At 40.2% G+C, this 20,042-nt stretch overlaps 1 protein-coding gene across 1 annotated transcript in view; it reads right to left on the bottom strand.

Moving 5' to 3' along the window:
* RGS22 (regulator of G protein signaling 22) overlaps positions 1–20,042 on the bottom strand; it is a 90,223-nt gene that overhangs the window by 38,405 nt on the left and 31,776 nt on the right. The window contains 4 exon segments of the mRNA XM_023763620.1: positions 15,289–15,390; positions 16,134–16,256; positions 17,865–17,979; positions 19,503–19,627. Coding sequence (XP_023619388.1) covers positions 15,289–15,390; positions 16,134–16,256; positions 17,865–17,979; positions 19,503–19,627 — 465 coding nt within the window.

Raw genomic sequence — 20,042 nt, 5'->3', positions numbered from 1 at the left:
CCCAAGTAATTTCTCTTTGTTCAAGTATCAACCTCTACTATGATAACCACCACAATACTCCGCCATCTCCCCCATAAAAGCACAGAACAGGAAGCACTGGAGAGAGGTTTGAAAGGTTAGCCTCCCATGGCAGCCCACACCCACACGATGGGCATTTATTGTCGCTCTTCCTCGCCTCCCCAGGGTGTTTCAGAGGGTAAGGAGGAGAAAATTGAATTGGATTAGGCCCCACAGTAAATTTATAGTACATTCAACTGAATTATGCCATTAAAATCTGAAAATGTCTTCTAATAATGCAGTGATGGCGAACCTATGACACGCGTGTCAGAGGTGACACACGAACTCATTTTTTTGGTAGATTTTTCTTTGTTAAATGGCATTTAAATATATAAAATAAATATCAAAAATATAAGTCTTTGTTTTACTATGGTTGCAAATAACAAAAAATTTCTATATGTGACACGGCACCAGAGTTAAGTTAGGGTTTTTCAAAATGCTGACACGCCGAGCTCAAAAGGTTCACCATCACTGTAATAATGTGTTTCTGATAATCCAGGGACAACCTATAAGTGAATAACTGGTAACTGCCTATATATAACAAACACAAGGGATGTAATCATATATGAAACAAAATTAAAAATCTAAACAACACCTTTACAATCTTTATAAAAATGATAATAAAATTTATTTTAAATTGATGTACACTGACTTTAAGATAGAATATACTAGTAAAGATTATGTTATATGATAACTAAATAAAACAGTCTAAGGATGGGTTAGAAACATTGTTTAAGCATCCTGGGTCATTTGCTCTTTTATTGGCCACCCAGTTCTTCCTTTCTAGCCACTGAGCAAAAAACAATGAGGCTAATGTTGGAGAAGAAAATGCTCCCTTCATATCCCAGTCTGCTACTCTGATTCACATTAAAGCAGAGATTCACTCATGCACAGCTGTGGTCGACATGATTCCAATTTAAACATTAACCTGTGATGCTTTAACAACACAGCAGGGAAGTTTCTGAGAAGGGATACAAGCAATGCCTGTCTGATCACACTGCCTGGCACTGCGCACAGCACGGCTCTAAACCCCATCTCTCCTGGAGACACTCAAAGGTTATGTCATCAGGAAATGCACGATGGGCTGCTGGCCCAGCCCGCTCTACACCTGTGCCTGTGACTCACTTTCTTGGCGACTGTATCAGATAGGGATGGAAAAAAAGCAATGCCTCTCCCTAAAAAAGTCTCTTACAGTCTTGAAATCCTGGGGGTTGATTTTTTGTTGTTGTTATTTAACTAAGCTCTCAAGACCATGTGACGCTTAACAAGACCATCAAGAGAAAAAGATGTAGGGTGGATGCTGTGGACACAGAAGGAAGAATTGAATTGGAAAGTGGAATGGAGAAATAAAGACCCCACCCCCCATCCCAAATAAAAAGAAAAGAAAAACACAATGTTTCTATGTTTGCCTCTTCAAGGAAATCTCAGCTTGCTTGTTTGTTTGTTTGTTTATCAGAAGATCTAATTGGCTTTATTAGCAATGTATGAATTGGGCAGCATTCCCTCTAGCAACTAGAAGGGCCCTCTCCACATGCTTTATTTATCTAATGAGAGCCAATATCCTGTACACAACACTGTATTGCACTACATGGGAGACGGCTCAAATTAAAATATGACCTTTCCCATGGCAATTTACATTTCTTTCCAACTCTAAGTTATTTTTCACACAAGATTCGGCATTGCCACTTACTCGTTTTCAAAGTCATTTTGACAGTGTGTTTTAATGAGCATGTTCTTGGCGGGAAATGGATCCCAATTGCCTTTCAAATGTATCAGAGTGCATTTCAGGCTCAGTTTCCCACATTTCGCTCATCCTCACCGACCCTGGAGTGTGTGACTGTTTTCCCGTTCACTCAGAAAGCCTAGCTAGACATACCTGAAACAGGAGAACGGTATGAATTTATTGTCTTTAACAATCTCAAAACCAAACAATAAAACATTTCTCACAACTGTCTGTGCTATCTGGATGTCTCCTTGTACCAACAATGAAATAAGGACAGCTGTGGGGTTGGACTCCAATCGTCACGCTGTAGACGCACCGGGCATGCACCCTCCCTGGGCCACAGGTGAGCGCGGCTTTGGGAGGCCTCTTTCCCATGAGTGGGGGCCGTCTGATGAGCTGCAGCTTGACACTCATCTGTGTTCCAGGGAAAACAAGAATAAGGTCTGTGTAGACTTAAAAGGCAACGTCAAGAAGAATACCAAATGTTGCAGCACATGTGTTGATTTGTTATGTTACATTTCAGCTGTTGGTTATGTTAATGGAACGGTTTCACATACTTCGTTCCGATGTAGTTATTTTAATAATCATGTGGATGTATCTTTCTAGGACTGCCTGGTAACCCTGATCGCATGATGTTGTGCTGTCACCACCAGGCCAGAACTGGAAGTAAGAAAGAGAAATGTACTAAAACTTCGCCTCGGAACTGGATGACTTGTAATGAGCCCCTCAGGACACTGGGGCAAGATGTGTCCAGATCTATATGCTGTGAGATCCAAATACTAGTTTATAGGACATCTAGCGGGACATATCACCACATCAGCTATAACTGGGGACATTTAAAAAGTGGACTGACAATATAACTCATTCATATATTCCAGAGGTGAGGAGAGAACAGTCCCACCCCAGCATTTGGTGTCATTGGCAAGTCCATTTTCCTTAGGACCCACTGTCATGGTAACAGAAGGACGCTGACCCTGTGACAGGAAGGCAGCAGGAAGGCGTGTGTCTTTCACATTCTCCTCGTCTTTGCCAAGATGCCCACCAGGAGCACAGGGATGTGAAGTCGCTGCTGCTGCCGGTTTCTTTACTGATTAGGGTTCTGCCAGGTGGACTTACAGAGTGGTATCAACGAGCTCTGGCTGGCCCGCTTGGAAAAAGACTGATCCCATGACACGACTGCATGCACTCGGAAGACAAAAGAAGAAACAAACCCTTTGGTGACTGAAATAGACAGTCTTTTTCATAAGCTCCTCCTTACAGTTCATAGGACCTGGAGAGTCTGGAGCCAAGGATGTGCCTGCATTGGCGGGTGCAAGCGAGGGGTCATACGCAGTCTCCCGAGGGTGGGAGCTAAGTCTGAGGATGCAGGGTCAGTTGTCTCCGGCTACAACAGGAAAGCGACTTCAAATAGAGAGGACCAGAGTGACAGCTCCCTTGTCGTTCCCTCTCTTCCTCCATCATAAGCAATGGTATGTTGGAACCAGCTTGTATCCGCTCAGGAGAGCCAATTCATGAATTTTCAGGAATTGTGTGAAGAGGTTGTTAAACTCAGTCACTATCAAAAATTAAATTACCCAAATTTACTGTTAAATGGATTATATTAAAAACACAGACAATGCAGACTCAAAATGTATCACTTCCTACTAACTGTACTGTTTTACTATCATCCATGCCCTGGAGGTTATTAACGGTATTGTATCTGCATGGTGGAAATACCACGTGATGCCCAGGAAATACTACGTGACGGTGGGCTACCGCACAGCTCTGCCCAACTCTGCACTCAGTGGCGTCGAGTTGGCAGCCTGACATCATCCGTGGTGAGAGTATTTGCACCCAGAGACCAGTAAATGCTACAAAGCAGGGCTGCTTTATTTTCCCTGGAGGGCGGGTTATCATCGCACCACGAATCACAAGGAAAATGTACTTCTCTTTCCTATCATCCTTGGTAAAGAAAGAGAAATAAAGTAGGAAAAAAGCAAATGACACCAACTGGTTCATATATTCACTGGAGGCAAAGCCACGTAACAATGTACCAACTCACACCAGACAATGGCAATTTGCAACACAGTGTACTGAAATACTGTTTAACTGACATCTACTTTTTAAAAATATGGACACAGTAGAGTTCCTTTTAATATTCAAATTAGAGTCAAGCTGAACTACCAGAGGAGGACAAACAAGCTTTTCTTTGAAATTGTTGACAGTTTGGATAGTAAACCATTTTCTAGCATTTATCTAGAAAAGAGAAAAGCTAAGATTTAAATGTTAGATTTAACTTCAGTCTGATTAGTAAACCAGAAAGATAAGAGTTTAGTTAGTGGGGAAAAACTCGTTAAATTGTCCTCATAAGAAAGTACAAGGAGCCCAGCCGGCATGGCTCAGTGGTTGAGTGTTCACCTATGAAGCAGGAGGTCACCAGTTTGATTCCAGTCAGAGCACATGCCTGGGTTGTGGGCTCCATCCCCAGTAGGGGGCGTGCAGGAGGCAGCTGATGGATGATTCTCTCTCACCATTAATGTTTCTATCTCTCTCTCTCCCTCTCCTTTCCTCTCTGAAATCAATAAAAATACATTTTAAAATAATAAAAGAAGAAAGTACAAGGAAGAGCTATGAAGAAGAAACACTGAAAGCATCATGAGAAATACAATTGGTACTCCTGGATCCTGGTGCAGTGTCTGGACCCCAAAGAGACCCAAATCACTTCACAGATAGTTTTAAACACAACAGAACAAATGTCCACCGCACCGTGACAACAATAAAGTAACATAATGCTGTACTCGAAGGCAAATAGCAACGGGGCTCAATAGTTCTATTCTTGGAATTTACATGAAACAATAAGATGAAACTGCACCAAAAAACTAAAGTGTCCCTAGAGGAGTTTATAAAAGGAATATAAAATGCCCTAATACAGAACACTTTCAGAAATCATAAAATATTTACTTCGGCAAAAGGAGCAGTCTGCTTTCACAGCTATTCACAGCTCTAGCAGGCGTAGAACATCATTATCTGAGTTCATATGAGGCAGAAAAAGAAAATAACAAGCAAGTTGAAGCAATCCAATTTTTTTCTTTCTGGAAGAGGAGGAAAATATGATGATTTTTAATGACCTCTCATATCCCGTAGGAGCTCAAAGAACATTACTGAGAGCTTTGCTGAGAGGGAATAAATTACAGATGGAGCTTTCCACAAATGGGTTTTCATGTGCAGGACCTTGGGGTTTTCCAATTAGGAATGTTAAAAGTGGGATCTAGACATTGCAACATCCTGATACTGAGACTCAAACTACGACAGAGATCAACACAAGATGGAGTTGCACAAAAAAGATAATGTGATGACAATCAAATTGAGCGTTCCTGGCAGTTACGCAGACTCTACTGAGGAGAACTCAGTGCGAAAGAGAACCTGAGAAAATGCCAATAGGATAGAAGAATAAAACAAACTTGAATCATTTTGGACAGAATGAAAAATCAGAAGGGAAAACAGAACATGTTAAGTAAAGCCAAAAAGGAACCACAAACTCAGGGACAAAATAGACCAAGTTAAAGACCAACTTGGGCCGTGGCTTAAAATGTTTTAAGCAAAATTGATTCCTAAATGATAAAATAAAATAAACAATTTCACAAAAAAGATTGATGACTAAGCAGTTTAAGGCAACCTATGGAACAAATATGCCTTTTGATCATTTCATTCATTTTTAAAAAACCACAAAACTTTTTTTAATATTTTATTGATTTTTTACAGAAAGGAAGGGAGAGGAATAGAGAGTTAGAAACATCGATGAGAGAGAAACATCGATCAGCTGCCTCCTGCACACCCCCTACTGGGGATGTGCCCGCAACCAAGGTACATGCCCTTGACCGGAATTGAACCTGGGACCTTTCAGTCCGCAGGCCAACGCTCTATCCACTGAGCCAAACCGGTCAGGGCCCGAAAAACTTTTAACTCACAAACGCAAAATATGTATTTAAATTAATGGAATGATTTAACCTCCAATAAAAATAATTTCTTGAAACTCAGTGAACAAAGTATAATTCAATGAGAAAAGCATGACGATATTAACGTTTTGCCTCAAAGAAAACAAAACCCTGTCGAAAAGGGAAGCTACTCCCTGCCAACAAGCATGACAGACAGATCCATGACACTGAGGGATTACTTTACTATGAGAAAACCAACCGTCGCACGGGGTGGATGTTTACGTTAACCAGCAAGTCACCTTGGAAAGCAAGCTTACATGGAGCAGGTTGCTTAGAGTCAGACTAAGGGAAGTTGACTGGGATCCCTGTGATGGTCTCTCCATCAGCTCCAGCGGGCTGACCCGGTGCCCACAGAGTAGACAAGTTGGTGGGATAGAGCTTCCAGTGCATTGTCTGCCCTGAGACCCTTCCCTTCCGGATGCCACTGCGGACCAGTGCCCCCTCTTGACTAGAACATTGCTTCTTTGGATGGACCGGTTACTTCGTTGCAGGTCTTTCAGGCCTGTGAAGCCATTCCCTCTCCTGACAACTGCTCATATCTGCTCTGAATTATTACACATTGATTTCACTGCTGAAGTTCTGTGGATGAGGTGGAGGGACTGGGAGACTTCACTGCTGCTCCAGCTAAATTTGTCAAGAGCTCTCTATGAAGAGCAAACTTGGACTAGAAACATGGTATGTCTGGAAAGACTGATGTTGATCCTTGCTGATGCTGGGTGATTGTATATGGGGGTTCATTAAACTATGATATCTGAAAAATTTTAAGTAAAAACACCTGGCTGGCAGTCATATATAAACAATTATTATCCATAATTAGGTTTACAATATGTTGCTAAGAATATAAACATATGGCTCGGCCAGTGTAGCTTCTCTAAGTCTCAATTTCTTAAACTATAATATGGGGACAATACCAATATCTACCTCTTAGGATTGTCAAGAATATTTTTTAAAAATTATTCAGCCCAGCCAGCGTGACCCACTGGTTGAGCATCCACCTATGAAGCAGGAGGTCACAATTCAATTCCCGGTCAGGGCATATGCCCAGGTTGCAGGCTCGATCCCAAGTGTGGGGCATGCAGGAGGCAGCTGATCAATGACTCTCTCTCATCATTGATGTTTCTATCTCTCTCTCCCTCTCCCTTTCTCTCTGAAATCAATACAAATATATTTTTAAAAATAAATAAAGAATAAAAATTTATTCATGTAAAGTGACTCCCACAGAGCCTAACAGATAGTAAACATTAAATAAATGTCAGATATAATAATAATTATGGTTTAGAGAAGCTCAAGGGTTGGCTTTTCTGGAAACAAGAGGATTAAAAGAGGATATCTGGAGATCCTATTTTGAAATAATAATCCTAGGGTATTCAAGAATCTTAAGACTGAATGTGGATAGCTGGTATAAACATCAGGAAGAGGGGAAATGAATGAGTAGCCGTCAGCCAGACAGCTGGCTGCTACCCGTGTTCTCTCCGGAACCCACTTCACGAGCAAGCACGTTGGAATGGGATTCAAGATGAGAACCCTGCTGACTCTGTGCTCAGTGATTCACAGCGCTCGGGATTCCAAGCCTCGCTGCTCCCCGTGACACCATCTCTCTGGTAACAAAAACAAATAATTTAACAAAGCCTGAATAATAACTGCCCAGCACTCAAGAAACAACCTAATTATAGAGGCACTGACATTTACCACAAAGCTATAAAGAGGTACCTGATTCTCCGTATTTAACCACCACCCTTACCTCGCTCCTCACCCATGCCCATTCATCTTTTAGAAAACACAGCTTGGTTCTTGATGCTGCTGCTGTCTGAAGGAATAATGAACTCGGTTAGTGCACCTGGAAATACACCAGCAGGCCAGAGAAGGAGCACTGAGCTCATAGCACTTTAATGAAAATGTCAGGACCACCCTGAAGTATTTACTAGGAAGTCCTGTAAACGCCAAGTAAAGAGAGGAGCTAAACAATTAGGGTAATGGACGACAGCAAGCAAAGAAAAGAGCTAGCTGCGTATCAGAAAAATCCTCTATCCTGACTGTCTTGGGCCAAAAGTTTTTTTCAGAGAGATCTGTGGTAACACCCAAGGTTTTGGCTTCCTAAAATTAGCTCAGACGTCACTGGAAAACATTGTCAGCACAATGCAAGTTTTGTGGGGGAAGCACTACATGGCCTCTTCTTTCTTAATATTTCTAAGGTTCTCTGGAAATGGCAGCAAAAGAAGAACATATTCTGGAACCTGGATAGCACTTGGGGGGCAGCACCTCTGTGTGCTTTGTTCACCAAAGTATTCCGGGCATGGGTCAGAGGACCTAGATGTCTGATAAATGTTTGTGGAGCTATCAATAAAACTCTTCAGGCTAGGACCAATGTGCTTGTAATTGCTGCTATCCAGTTTATACTGATTTCCTCATTCTACTACAGTCATAGAAACAAGAGCAGGAACCGAGGGGCCAAGTCCACGGACATACGTGTAGAAACCTCTGGTTGGGCTACGCTGCACAACCTGGTCTGAACTTCATTTGGACCCACACTGTGTGTCTAGGATCTCCTGATGGGAAACTGAAGTGATCTGAGGCAAGAGAGGATGAGAAGTATGGCAATTAATAATTCCTCAATGAATACAATGAATTGTGCACTGCTATTACATCACAACCACGGCTTCCTAAAAATACCAATGTATGGTATAGGTCTGATGACATGTACTGACTTAGCTTTTGTGTTTCCTTTCTCTTTCGTGAAATCTTGCAAACACAAGAGTAAACTCATGACAGCATTAAAGACCCTGAGTAGAGAGGGGTGGACACTGAGACTGACGTATCTGCCAGGGGACCCATCAAGTGATTTCTTTGTAGGAATGTATATAAAAGGAAGCAGCAAGTCCCTCACTAGATCAGTAGGCCAGAAGGTTTCCAAGCTGTCAATTTACTGGGTGGAGATGTCCAGAGTGGGATTTCCAAATGTCAAGATTTCATCTAGTTCAATACACTGAAAAGACCTGAGATTTCATCTAAAGTTGCTGATATGAGTAACACGGGACAGCATAATTTTTTTTTGTTTGAAGAGTTGTCACCCAAAGGAGAGATAATTATTGTGTATTGTTTCACAGGACAGGAATAAGACCAAAAGACAAAAGTTTTTGGTTCAAAATTGAGAAGAAAATTATAGGCCTACTAGAGGTCCAGTGCCTGAAATTTGTGCACGGGTAGGGTCCCTAGTGGCTGCAGGCTGCCGGCTGGAGCCTTCCTTCGTTCTGCGCCAACCCCTAGTGGTCAGCGCATGTCATAGCGAGCGATTGAACTCCCGGTTGGTCGAACTCCCGAGGGGACACTTTGCATATTAGGCTTTTATATATAGATAGATAGATAGATAGATAGATAGATAGATAGATAGATAGATATCCCTGATGAACATAGATGCTAAAATCCTCAACAGAATATTAGCAAACCAGATTCAGCAATACATTAAAAAGATCATATACCATGATCAAGTGAAATTTATTCTGATGATGCATGGTTAGTATGATATTCACAAATTAATAAATATGATACACCACATAAACAAAATGAAGGATAAAAACCACATGATCATATCAATGGATGCAGAAAAAACATTTGATAAAATCCAGCACCCACTTATGATTAAAAACTCTCAGCAAAGTGAAAATAGATGGAACATAAAAGCCATATATGACAAATCCACAGACAATATCATACTCAATGGGCTAAAACTACAAGCATTTCCCTTAAGATGGGGAATAAGACAGGGATGTCTACTTTCACCACTCTTATTCCACAGAGTACTTGAAGTCCTGGCCACAGTAATCAGACAAGAAGAAATAAAAGGCATCCAAATTGGGAAGGAGTAAAACTGTCATTATTTGCAGATGACATGATACTGTATATAGGGAATCCTAAAGATTCTACACCAAAAAACCCCACTAGTACTGAGAAATAAATTTAGTAAAGCAGCAGGATACTAAATAAATATGAAGAAATCATGTGTGGCTCAGCAGTTGAGCATCAACCCAGGAACCAAGATGTCATTGGTTCGATTCCTGGTCAGGGCACATGCCAAGGCTGTGGTCTCTATCCTCAGTGTGGGGCATGCAGGAGGCAGCTGATCCATGATTCTCTCTCATCATTGATGTTTCTATCTCTCTCTCCCCCTCTCCTTTCCTCTCTGAAATCAATAAAAATGTATTTTTTTAAATGTGCCTAGCAGCCTGGCCATTGTGGCTCAGTGCTTGAGTGTTGAACTATGAAACAGGAGGTCATGGTTCGATTCCCGGTCAGGTCATGTGCTCAGGTTGCAGACTAGATCCCCAATCGTGTAGGAGACAGCTGACAATGATTCTCATCATTGATGTTTCTCTCCCTCTCCCTTCATCTCTAAAATCAATAATATATATATACTAGAGGCCCAGTGCATGAAAATTTATGCACATGGGGGGTCCCTCAGCCCAGCCTGTGCCCTCTCACAGTCTGGGACCCTTGGGGGATGGCCACCTGCTGGCTTAGGCTTGCTCCCTGAGAACAGATGATCTAAAAGAAATAATCATATCCTTGGGTAAGGATTTTTTAAAAAGGTAATGGTAGCATGAAAATTCACTGCCGGCGGGGCTGAGGGGACTGGGGGACTCCGGCAGCAGGCATGCGGCACGGCTGTCGGCGCCCCCCCCCCCCCAGGGGCTGACAGGACTGGGCACCACCATCTTGTGGCTGTGGGCACCGCCATCTTGTGAGGATGTGATGGTCAATTAGCATATTGCCTCTTTATTATATAGGATATATATTAAATGTGCCTAGCAGAAGCACCAAAGATAAAAACCTTACTAATGAGCTCATAATTTAAAATTACAAAATACACAAGGAAAGAATCCAGCATGTCAGCAGAAATCCTAAATAGCAGAATTAGTTCTCCTAAGAACTACAAATCATGGAATTATTGGACACTGTAGCAGCCAGACTCTAGGGTGGCTCCCATGAACACAGTATCTCCTAGTGGCCATGCCCTCTTGTAATCCTCTCCCCCAAGTGTGGGCACAATGTGTGGCTTACATCTAACCAACAGAATGTAGCAATAGTGAAGAGATTTATGTGGCTGTGTATATGTGATTATGTTCCATAAGGTGGTGACGCCCATCTTACTGAGACACTCTCTCCCTGGCTGGTTTTGGAGAAGCAAGCTGCCATGTTGTGAGCTGCCAATATGGAGAGGGGATTAAGCAAGTAAAACATGGCACAGAGCTGAGGCAGCCTCTAGCGAACAGGAGCAAAACAGTGAGTCCTCAGTCCAGCGGCCTGGATGCTGCTCACAGCCATGAAAGCACTGAGGGAGAGCCTTTCCCATTTGGGCCCCAGATGAGACACCAGCCCTGGCCAACATCTTGATTTACGGCCTCACAGAGGGCCCAGTGAAGCTGTGCCCAGACTCCTTATCCACATACACTGTAGATGATAAATGTGTGTTGTTTTAAGCCACAAAGTTATAATACTATTGTGCGGGAATAGATAAATAATGCAGCTACAGACTACCATATATGTTTCAAGTGCTTAAAGAAATAACAGGACAGATAAACATGAAAACATAAGACAAAGAGAATAAACAGCAGGAAGATTGGAAAAAAACACAAGTAGGAAGTCTGATTTAAAAAAACCTAATTCCTAAAATGATTTAACTCAATGGATGGGTTAAACAGCAGATTGAAATCTGTTGAAGAAATAATACATGAACTATAAAACAGATCAACAAAAGTTTATCTATTTCAATTTATAACACATAATACAGATAGTAAACGATGGAAAAACTTGAACAAGAGCTAGAGGATTGATAAACACAAACACTGACAGGACAGGGAATAGAGAATGACAGAGTACAGAAAAGAGAAGTAGAAATACGAAAAGAAATAATGGCTGAGGATTTTCCAGAATTGATGAGACATCATTTATCAGGTTCTAGAAGTAATTTAGACCCAAGAAATATAATTATAGTAAACACATTGAGGTGAGTAAAAAATACCAAAGTCAGAGAAGATTATAAAAGCAAACAATGAGAAAAAGTATCCAGCCTCAAGGAACAATAATAGCAATACAAACCAGTGGAATAATATTTCCAAAATTGTCGACCTAGAGTTCTATATTCAGCTAAATGATCAATGAGAGCATAAAATAGATATTTTCAGACAAACAAAACCTGAGAGATTTTCACCACTAGTAAATCCTAATTTAAAAAAACCCACTAAAATATGTTCTTCATGAATTAAACCCCAAAAAGGAATGTGATGCAAAAAGCAATGAAATTTGTGTATGACTAAATCTACACATTATTTAAAAATATAATGATGACTACATGAGGAATGGACATAAGACACTGGGGGGCAAGGGAAGCCGGGGTATTGTCAAGGGCGGGGGGGAAAAAAGGACACATATGTAATACCCTTTGAGAGGACAATAAATATAATGATTGATTGTGTACTTTGTTAATTTCAGTCTACATGTTCAAATTGGAATGGTGAAAATAGAAATAGGAGGAAATAAAATGAAAACATTATTACTACCTACATTTTACAAAACATGAAACTGAGGCTTGCTAAAGTGACCGACTTACCCAGCCAATAACTACCATAATGTGACTTAAATTCATGTGTTTCCATTGCAAATTCTGTGATTTTTTCCCTTCTATGTCTAGACTCTGATTTAGGCGATACATGAATATAACAATATGTTACTCTAATGTTCAAATCAATAAGGCAAAAACCTCACACTGCTGCAAGAATATCTTTATATTAACAGGACTTTGTGGTAGAAGAGCTGTGAATCTACCTAGCAATCCTCTTATTTCTCATTTCCATTTCATCCTTACCTACCCTCTAACCCACTAATTCCTACATGCTCCACATTCTTTTTCTCATAGGCTCTCATTTTTACTGTTTTTTCTCTCTTCCTCCCTCCCATTAAAAATACTTTTAATTTTGTACTTGTTTGTATATGTGTATATACATATGTGTAAACACGTATATTTATGAATCATACATGCTTACTAATTTTTTAAAATCCCAATGTATATGTTGTCCAGAGTGGTAAATTCTAAATGCATAGTTTTTCTGGGGATACAGTGCGTTTGAAAGATTTTTACAAAGATGGAAGTTACAAAATACAGTGGTGCCCAGATCTGCTTCATTCTATTGTAGTTACCCTATCACTGAAGCACGTATGTAATGTCAGAAAGCAGTAGGGCTATCTGGGATGCAATGTGGGCCCCAAAGCTTAGCAGTCATAGATAGTCCCCTGGTAAATTGTTGCAAGAGTCAGCCTGTATCCCTGCCTTACAGATTCCCTTACTCCTTGCCAAAACCATTTCGATTGGTTTCTCACCACACTTTTCTGTTGAAGCCAAGCAGGAAAGTCTTCAGGGCGTGCCCAAGACTATAGTTCAAACTCCTAACCACAGTTAGTCATGTTAAATCATTGTCACTGACCCCCCTCCACACACACACACACCAACTAGTTTGCCTACAGATACATCTGCAATACTTGTTGAGGTAATAAACTTCAAGGGATATAATCTGCCTACTAGCATACATAAAAGCATGTACGCCTTTGGAATCAACTCTGGGTCTCTTACTATACAGCTTGCCAGATGTATAAAAACAATACAAAATCAAGTTCATAGCCACTTTAACACAGCACCAGCTGATAATGTCCTGCCGTCAGCATTATCAACCCAAAGATCTATAGCTAAATGTACCATGAAAGAAAGCCATGCATTTCTATTATAAAGACATAAATGGTATTTTATACTGTGAAATAAATCTATAGAGCAATGGTATTAGTCAATTCTTATATCTTGAGGCACAGAAATCTAAAGTAATTAAGACCTAAACAAATTTAGATAATTGTCCCACTAACCAAAAATTAAATAAAGTAACCAAGTAAGAAAATAACACGTCTTTCTCCTTTTATTTCTCCCTATTCACTAAAAGCCAATTTCTCCAATGTTCCCTTCCACCCACCCCACCTTGAGGCCCCAGAAGATAACCTACAAAAGAAGAAAAAGTTTATGGACCTTGATAATCCCCAAACAGAATCATCCTTCTCAAAATGGCTAAAACTTGACTGTATCCTGTTTCACAATTATTCGTAGCTGGTTGAATAACATCATTACTAAGAATTAATAAGTCTACTAAGCTCAAATACAATTTCCTCTTTTACAAGTGCATGGAAATATGGTGATTACAACAACAAAGATCCCACGTAATTGAGCCACTGAAGATTTTTGGAGTACACTTTGTAGTAGTGAAAACATAATAAAAATAACGGATGGTACTTTAGCAGACAGGGGCAATAGGTTAGGGGGAGAATGATAAATAGACAATTACAGGTAAAGGATTAACAAGCAAAAGAGCTAACTGTGTGGTCTCAGAAAATGGTACTGGCAAATTAGAGATAAAATTCATGATTTCACGAAGCCAGAGCTGGGCTGTGTAAAACTGAGGCCCTTATTCTCACGGTGATAAGTACAAAGTTCTGTCCGCTGATTTGCAAAGCACAGTCATTAACGCCAGAGTCAGGGCGGTGGAAGGAGCAACAAACATGCAGCAGTGTTCTTGGATGCCCTAAATAAGATGACGGCAGGGTAATAAATAACACGACAGAGCTCATCTCAGCCTTGTTCAGGGAGAGTTCCTCTGGAATGGGGTTAATTCAGATTTTAAGGACCGCTGAAATGTTTAACAGAACCCAAAGTGATTAGCAGTTTTCTAGGCTTGACGACCTCTCTCTATAAAAGATCAGAAAAGCTTAAGAATATAAAAAACTGAAAAGTCAGTTTCATAATTCTAGTCCATCTCCTTCTTCCACAACACACACACACACACACACACACACACACACACACACACACACGACAAAACAAAACAACTGGCCACTCTGTCTCCCTTCACAGAGCATCCTCTGTTCAGCCTCCATTTTTCCCCCTCCTCTTCTATTTTGCTTCAGGGAGGTCTAGAGATAGTCTTTTCTCCGAGTATCTGCCTTATATCGTGTGTAGCACAGAAGCCCAGGCGACACACAGGGCCTACACCACAGTCAACATTCTTTCCCTCCCTTTAGACAGGTCAGCAGCTTTAGTGTATCCAACGGTCAATTTCTGCAGGAAGCTCAGAGAACAGCTTTGTCAATGCCTCTGCTCCCAATCACTTCCATGATTCATTACATATCCTCTCTCGGGGTTCTCTTCTAAATCACTCATGACCAAACCAAAAGGCATAAATTTAAAAAGAAAGAAAGAAAGAAAGAATATTGGCAGCAAAGAGAAAACAAAGCAAACCAAATAAAAAAGATAAAACTGAGAACCCACAGACCAGATGATAAAAACAATATTCTGCTGACATTTCAATAAAGTGATCCCCGTGGCAAAAACTTAATTGTTACTTGGTGCCTGCACTCCCAGATTTCTCTTGTTTGGGGCTGGACACAATTTTTCATTCCTCTGTGTACTCGGAGCCTCACAGGGAGCCAGCATTATTTACTACTTACTTGGGCTTGCTTGCATACTTTAAAAGGGTGAAGTGTTTCTTGGTAGAAAAGCTGATGATAAGCCTGGAGGTCGAACCAGAAGTACACGCTGTTCTTCCACAGCTGCCGATGGAAAAAGCACAGATGACCACCCAATTATTAAAGCTCTGCAAGGCTCTGACTTCAGATGTAAACAATTGCTTTTGCTTCTTGCTGTTACCATAAATCACCTTCCATTTAAGATAGTTTTCTATTTTATCACAAATTGGCAACATACAAAATATTTATTGGTCCTCACTAGAACATTATATTTTTGCATGTAGGCTTCTCATATAATTGGCCATTAAAATAGTAAGTGTTCTAGTTAACAAAGAGCAATCACATATTTCTGGCACGGACCCCAAATCTAAAGGTATTTTGATACATATGGGCAAATGTACATCATGCCAGAACCAAACAGAACTCTTCATTTGAACTAGTGAAATACTTTTCATTTGAGCAAAGTGAAGACTTTCTGATTAAAAAACAACAACAATAAAAAACAAGTTTTCCACTACCCACTGTAATCTGTAATTCTCATAATTATCAAAAATAAAACTGTAGGATAGAAATCAACTCTGAATATAATGTATTACACTGAAACAACCTTATAGGAAAATAAACTGTGAACAGTGCAAGTCAATTCTTGTCTATCTGTATTTTACTTTTCTAAAATTTAAGTAGGGTAGTGAACCTAAATATTTAGTATGAAATTTCTTACCAGAGATGGAATGTTAACATCAAGTATAATTATTTGAGTACTGAATTATTTCAACCTTTATTTTAAAATGAAGTATAAAATTATGTTTAAAATAATAATTTTCTACCTCGTTCCCCGAATGCTCACAGAATTTAGTAAAGAAGAATCCAGCTCTATTCTCTACATACAACGACTGCAACAAATTTTCCATGTCAGATCCTCCCAAGGCACCATCTGCCATGGTTTTAACCTAGATAACAAAACAGAAGGCCGTGATCCACCCGAAACATTGTCATTTTTATGGCACTGCACAACTGGTTTCATAAATTCTGTGAGGCTGTCATGTCCCAGAAGACTATTTTATTTTTGTCCCATGTATGTAATCAATGCAGTATGTTTGCATCTGACTGTCATATAAGGTTCATTTCTGGAGCCAAGTATAGCAGCCGAGTTCATTTTATCCTAAACCAATCGGATTTCAAGCTTAATGTTAGAACGACTTCACAATCTCAACCATTTTCTTGTTTCAGGCACAGCGATACCATTTTAGGAGTCTCCCAAATCACTGTTGGTGGTCTCTTTCCTGCATGTTTACTGTTAGTTTAGCCTTGAGGTGATGCTATAATAGCTACAAGAAAGTTATAAAAAGAACTATCTTCAAGGCCTCTCAATGCTGCTCATTAACAGTCCTCAGGGGGAGGGGTTCCCTCCTGGATAGTCTCACCCCATACAGGTCACGGCCGTCAGGGCGTAAATGACAGCAGAAGTTCCCATAAAACTGCTATTTATGGGCTTCCCTGCCAATAATGTTGGCAACCCTAATACCATTCTTGAAACACAGAGAGCTGCCCATTTATTTCTTCAAGCACAAGAGTGACTCTAGAATCCAAAAGGGCACCTACATTCATATTAACTCTTTGCTATTTGTTGTTTGGAACCTGGACTTCTTTCTAATCTTAAAATAACTGTGGCATAAACGACTTAGGGTTTAAGTACGGTTCTTGCTCTCTCTTTGTTATAGTGTCTCTGCCTCTCTATCGTCCTACTAAACAAATTCTGAGGTGAGAATTCAATGTTTTTATGATGTCTAAGCATTGGCATTCCAAAACGAAAATATCATTATTTTGGTAGGAAGAATACCCTAATTAGAAGAAAAGGAGAACTGTTTGCTTAGAATAAAATAGTTATATAATATCATATCTAAGTGTTCAGACTATATCAGGACTACCAAGCTAAAGTATAATCCTTAGGGAATGTGAACTTGTCATCTAGAATTGGTGTGCTAAGTCCACATTTTCAAGGTAGCCACACTACAAAAATACTTCATAAAAAGTGCTTCATAAAAATTTGAAGCTCCCAAAACATAACATCAAATATTATTTTTTATCGTGTTAAAAACTTAAAATCCTAGAGAGTCTTATTTTGTGTTTGAAGTGTCCTCATACCAAAACCAGAACACAGCTGTTTTTGAAAACAGCAATCAATCTATAACAATAAAAGTATAATATGCTAATTAGACTGGACGTCCTTCCAGATGACATTCCGGACGAAGCCGGGGCAACGAGGGAAGCCCAGGTCACTGGTACCAGAGGGAAGCCAGTGCCGGCAGCCGGGGGAAGGAAAGCCTACTCTTGCACAGATTTCGTGCATCGGGCCTCTAGTGGAATATAGAGCAAAATGGTACTACAAAAGGAAACAGAAGAAATTTTTGTGTAAAAAATCTTGTCATGAGGAAAAAATAATATGTGTTGTTTAGTAAAGAAAAAATGTTATGGTAAATCAATAAAAATTCTCTAAAATCAAGGGACATTGATCAGTTAAATGAGGAATAAGATTATTCAGTTCTCAAAATACTTACCAAAGGTTCTTCTGAATAAGTAAATCTTCTCTCCAGCTCGGGCTTCAGGCATTCCGAAATGTCGGTGTAGGATGTCAAATGAATAACATTGCATCTCTCTGACATCTGCTTTGACCTAAATTAGATGAGAACTAATGGATCAACGGGCATATTTTGAGCGCCTCTGGTATACACGGCACCAAACCTCAGAAGTGCTTCTTGGCATTGTAAGAGAATTAGAAAAAACAAAAGCAAGTGTGAGCATCAGGTCCAGTCCTGAGGAAATAGTTGAGAGGATGCAGTATGCAGAAAGAAAACTGTCAACACCATAACTATTGTTTGAATGAATTCAAGAATATATTATAGTTGCCAAATGACTGGGATGGATAATAAGTGCTACAGGAGTACAAGAATGAGAGATTCCTTTGAGGTATATTAGTAAATAAAGAAATGAGACTTTCCCTGAAAAATGGATAGGAGATAATGGTGGGGGGTGGTGTGTGTGTGTGTGTGTGTGTGTGTGTGTGTGTGTGTGTGTTTTACAGGGGTTCTTTTAGATGGGGAGAATAATGAGCAATATATAAAGGTAGGCAGGAAACGCCCTGTTTAAAAGGCAGCAAGTTAACTAATTTGCTTAGAGCAAGAGAACACTAACAGTTAAGTGAACACTATCTCCTATGATATAACTCACAGTCTCATATGTAATTCTCACAATAAGGATTTCTACATGGTAGTTTGAGATAAGATAATGGAAGACTTTGGAGTTAGATGAATGATTTAGGACATTATTATTATTTTTTGTATTTTTTGTTAATCCTCACCCAAGGACATTTTTCCCCATTGCTTTTCAGAGAAAGAAAAGGAGGGAGGGAGGAGGCGGGAGAGAGAGAGAGAAACGTTGATGTGTGAGAGACACATCTATTGGTTGCTCCCCACACGCACCCCAAGCAGGGGCAGGGAGCAAACCGCAATCCAGGTACATGCCCTTGACTAGAAATCAAACCTGAAACCCTTGGGTGTGCAGGCTGACGCTCTAACCACTTAGCACACTGGCCAGGGCAGGACATTTTTAAAAGTATTTTCTTATCCTGCTCCCTTACCCACACCCCACTGCAATTATTCTAAACCTTACTTTCCAGATCCATAAAACATGTTTGCTCCACCTCACAAATCTAATTCCACTCCATTCTACCAGCAGACTACTTTACAGGTTCTTCTCAGATAAAATGTAGGCACAGCATGTTTCAGTTTCTCAGACAAAATACAGTGCAGCACGCTTCAGTGTCTGCTCTTATTCACCCACATAGCAGATACCTTTCTTTTTAATTTGAGAGAAAGAGAGAAGGGAGAGAGAGAGAGATCAATTTGTGGTTCAGTTTATTTATGCTTTCAGTGGTTGATTCTTGCATGTGCCCTGACCAGGGACTGAACTCACAACCTTGGTGTATACTGATGAAAGATGCCCAAATAAGAAAGAGGCAAAACTGTCACTATTTGCAGATGACATAATGTTATATAGAGAAAACTCTAGAGACTCCACCAAAAATCTTTTAGAACTAATAATTGAATTCAGCAAAGTTGAAGAAAGAAAGAAAAGAAAGAAAGGGAGGGAGGGAGGGAAGGAAGGAGGAAGGGAGAGCCGCACCTACCCTTACCTACCCTTTCTCAGTCACGCTGTCCTTAGGAGAAATGAAACGCTGAGTCTCGTCTTTCCCAGGTTTTTGGCTTGCTGTAGATGGTTTCTTGGGAGATGTAGGAGTTGGTACTAAACTGGATTCTTCTTTCTAAAAGGTTGTAAAATAATGAACAAAGTGAAAATGAGCAAGTTTTTAAAAAGGGAAAGAATACAGCATAGCTCTGCACATATACCTAGAATTTGTTTTGATCACTAGAGGATTTCCTCCCTCACTCTATCACCGACTATACTTCCCACTATAATAAAAATGTTCTTCTTTTATGAAACCAAGAGGCTGAAACCTCTATAGCTATTTTTTTTGCAAAGATTATTTTTCCCATCACCATTTATTTATTCCTTCCAAATCCTCTTCCATCTCTACCCCTTTCCCTCTGCAATCACCACATATTGTTCATGTCCAAGAGTTCTCTTTTTTGCTCAATCCCTCCACCAACCACCTCCACCTCCACCTCCACATCCACCACGCTCCTCCATCACCTCCTCCATCACCACCACCTCCACCT

Source organism: Myotis lucifugus, unplaced genomic scaffold (genome assembly GCF_000147115.1).
Source record: "Myotis lucifugus unplaced genomic scaffold, Myoluc2.0 scaffold_294, whole genome shotgun sequence".
In the NCBI taxonomy this organism is placed as follows: Eukaryota; Metazoa; Chordata; class Mammalia; order Chiroptera; family Vespertilionidae; genus Myotis; species Myotis lucifugus.
This window is presented reverse-complemented; position numbering and strand designations above follow the sequence as displayed.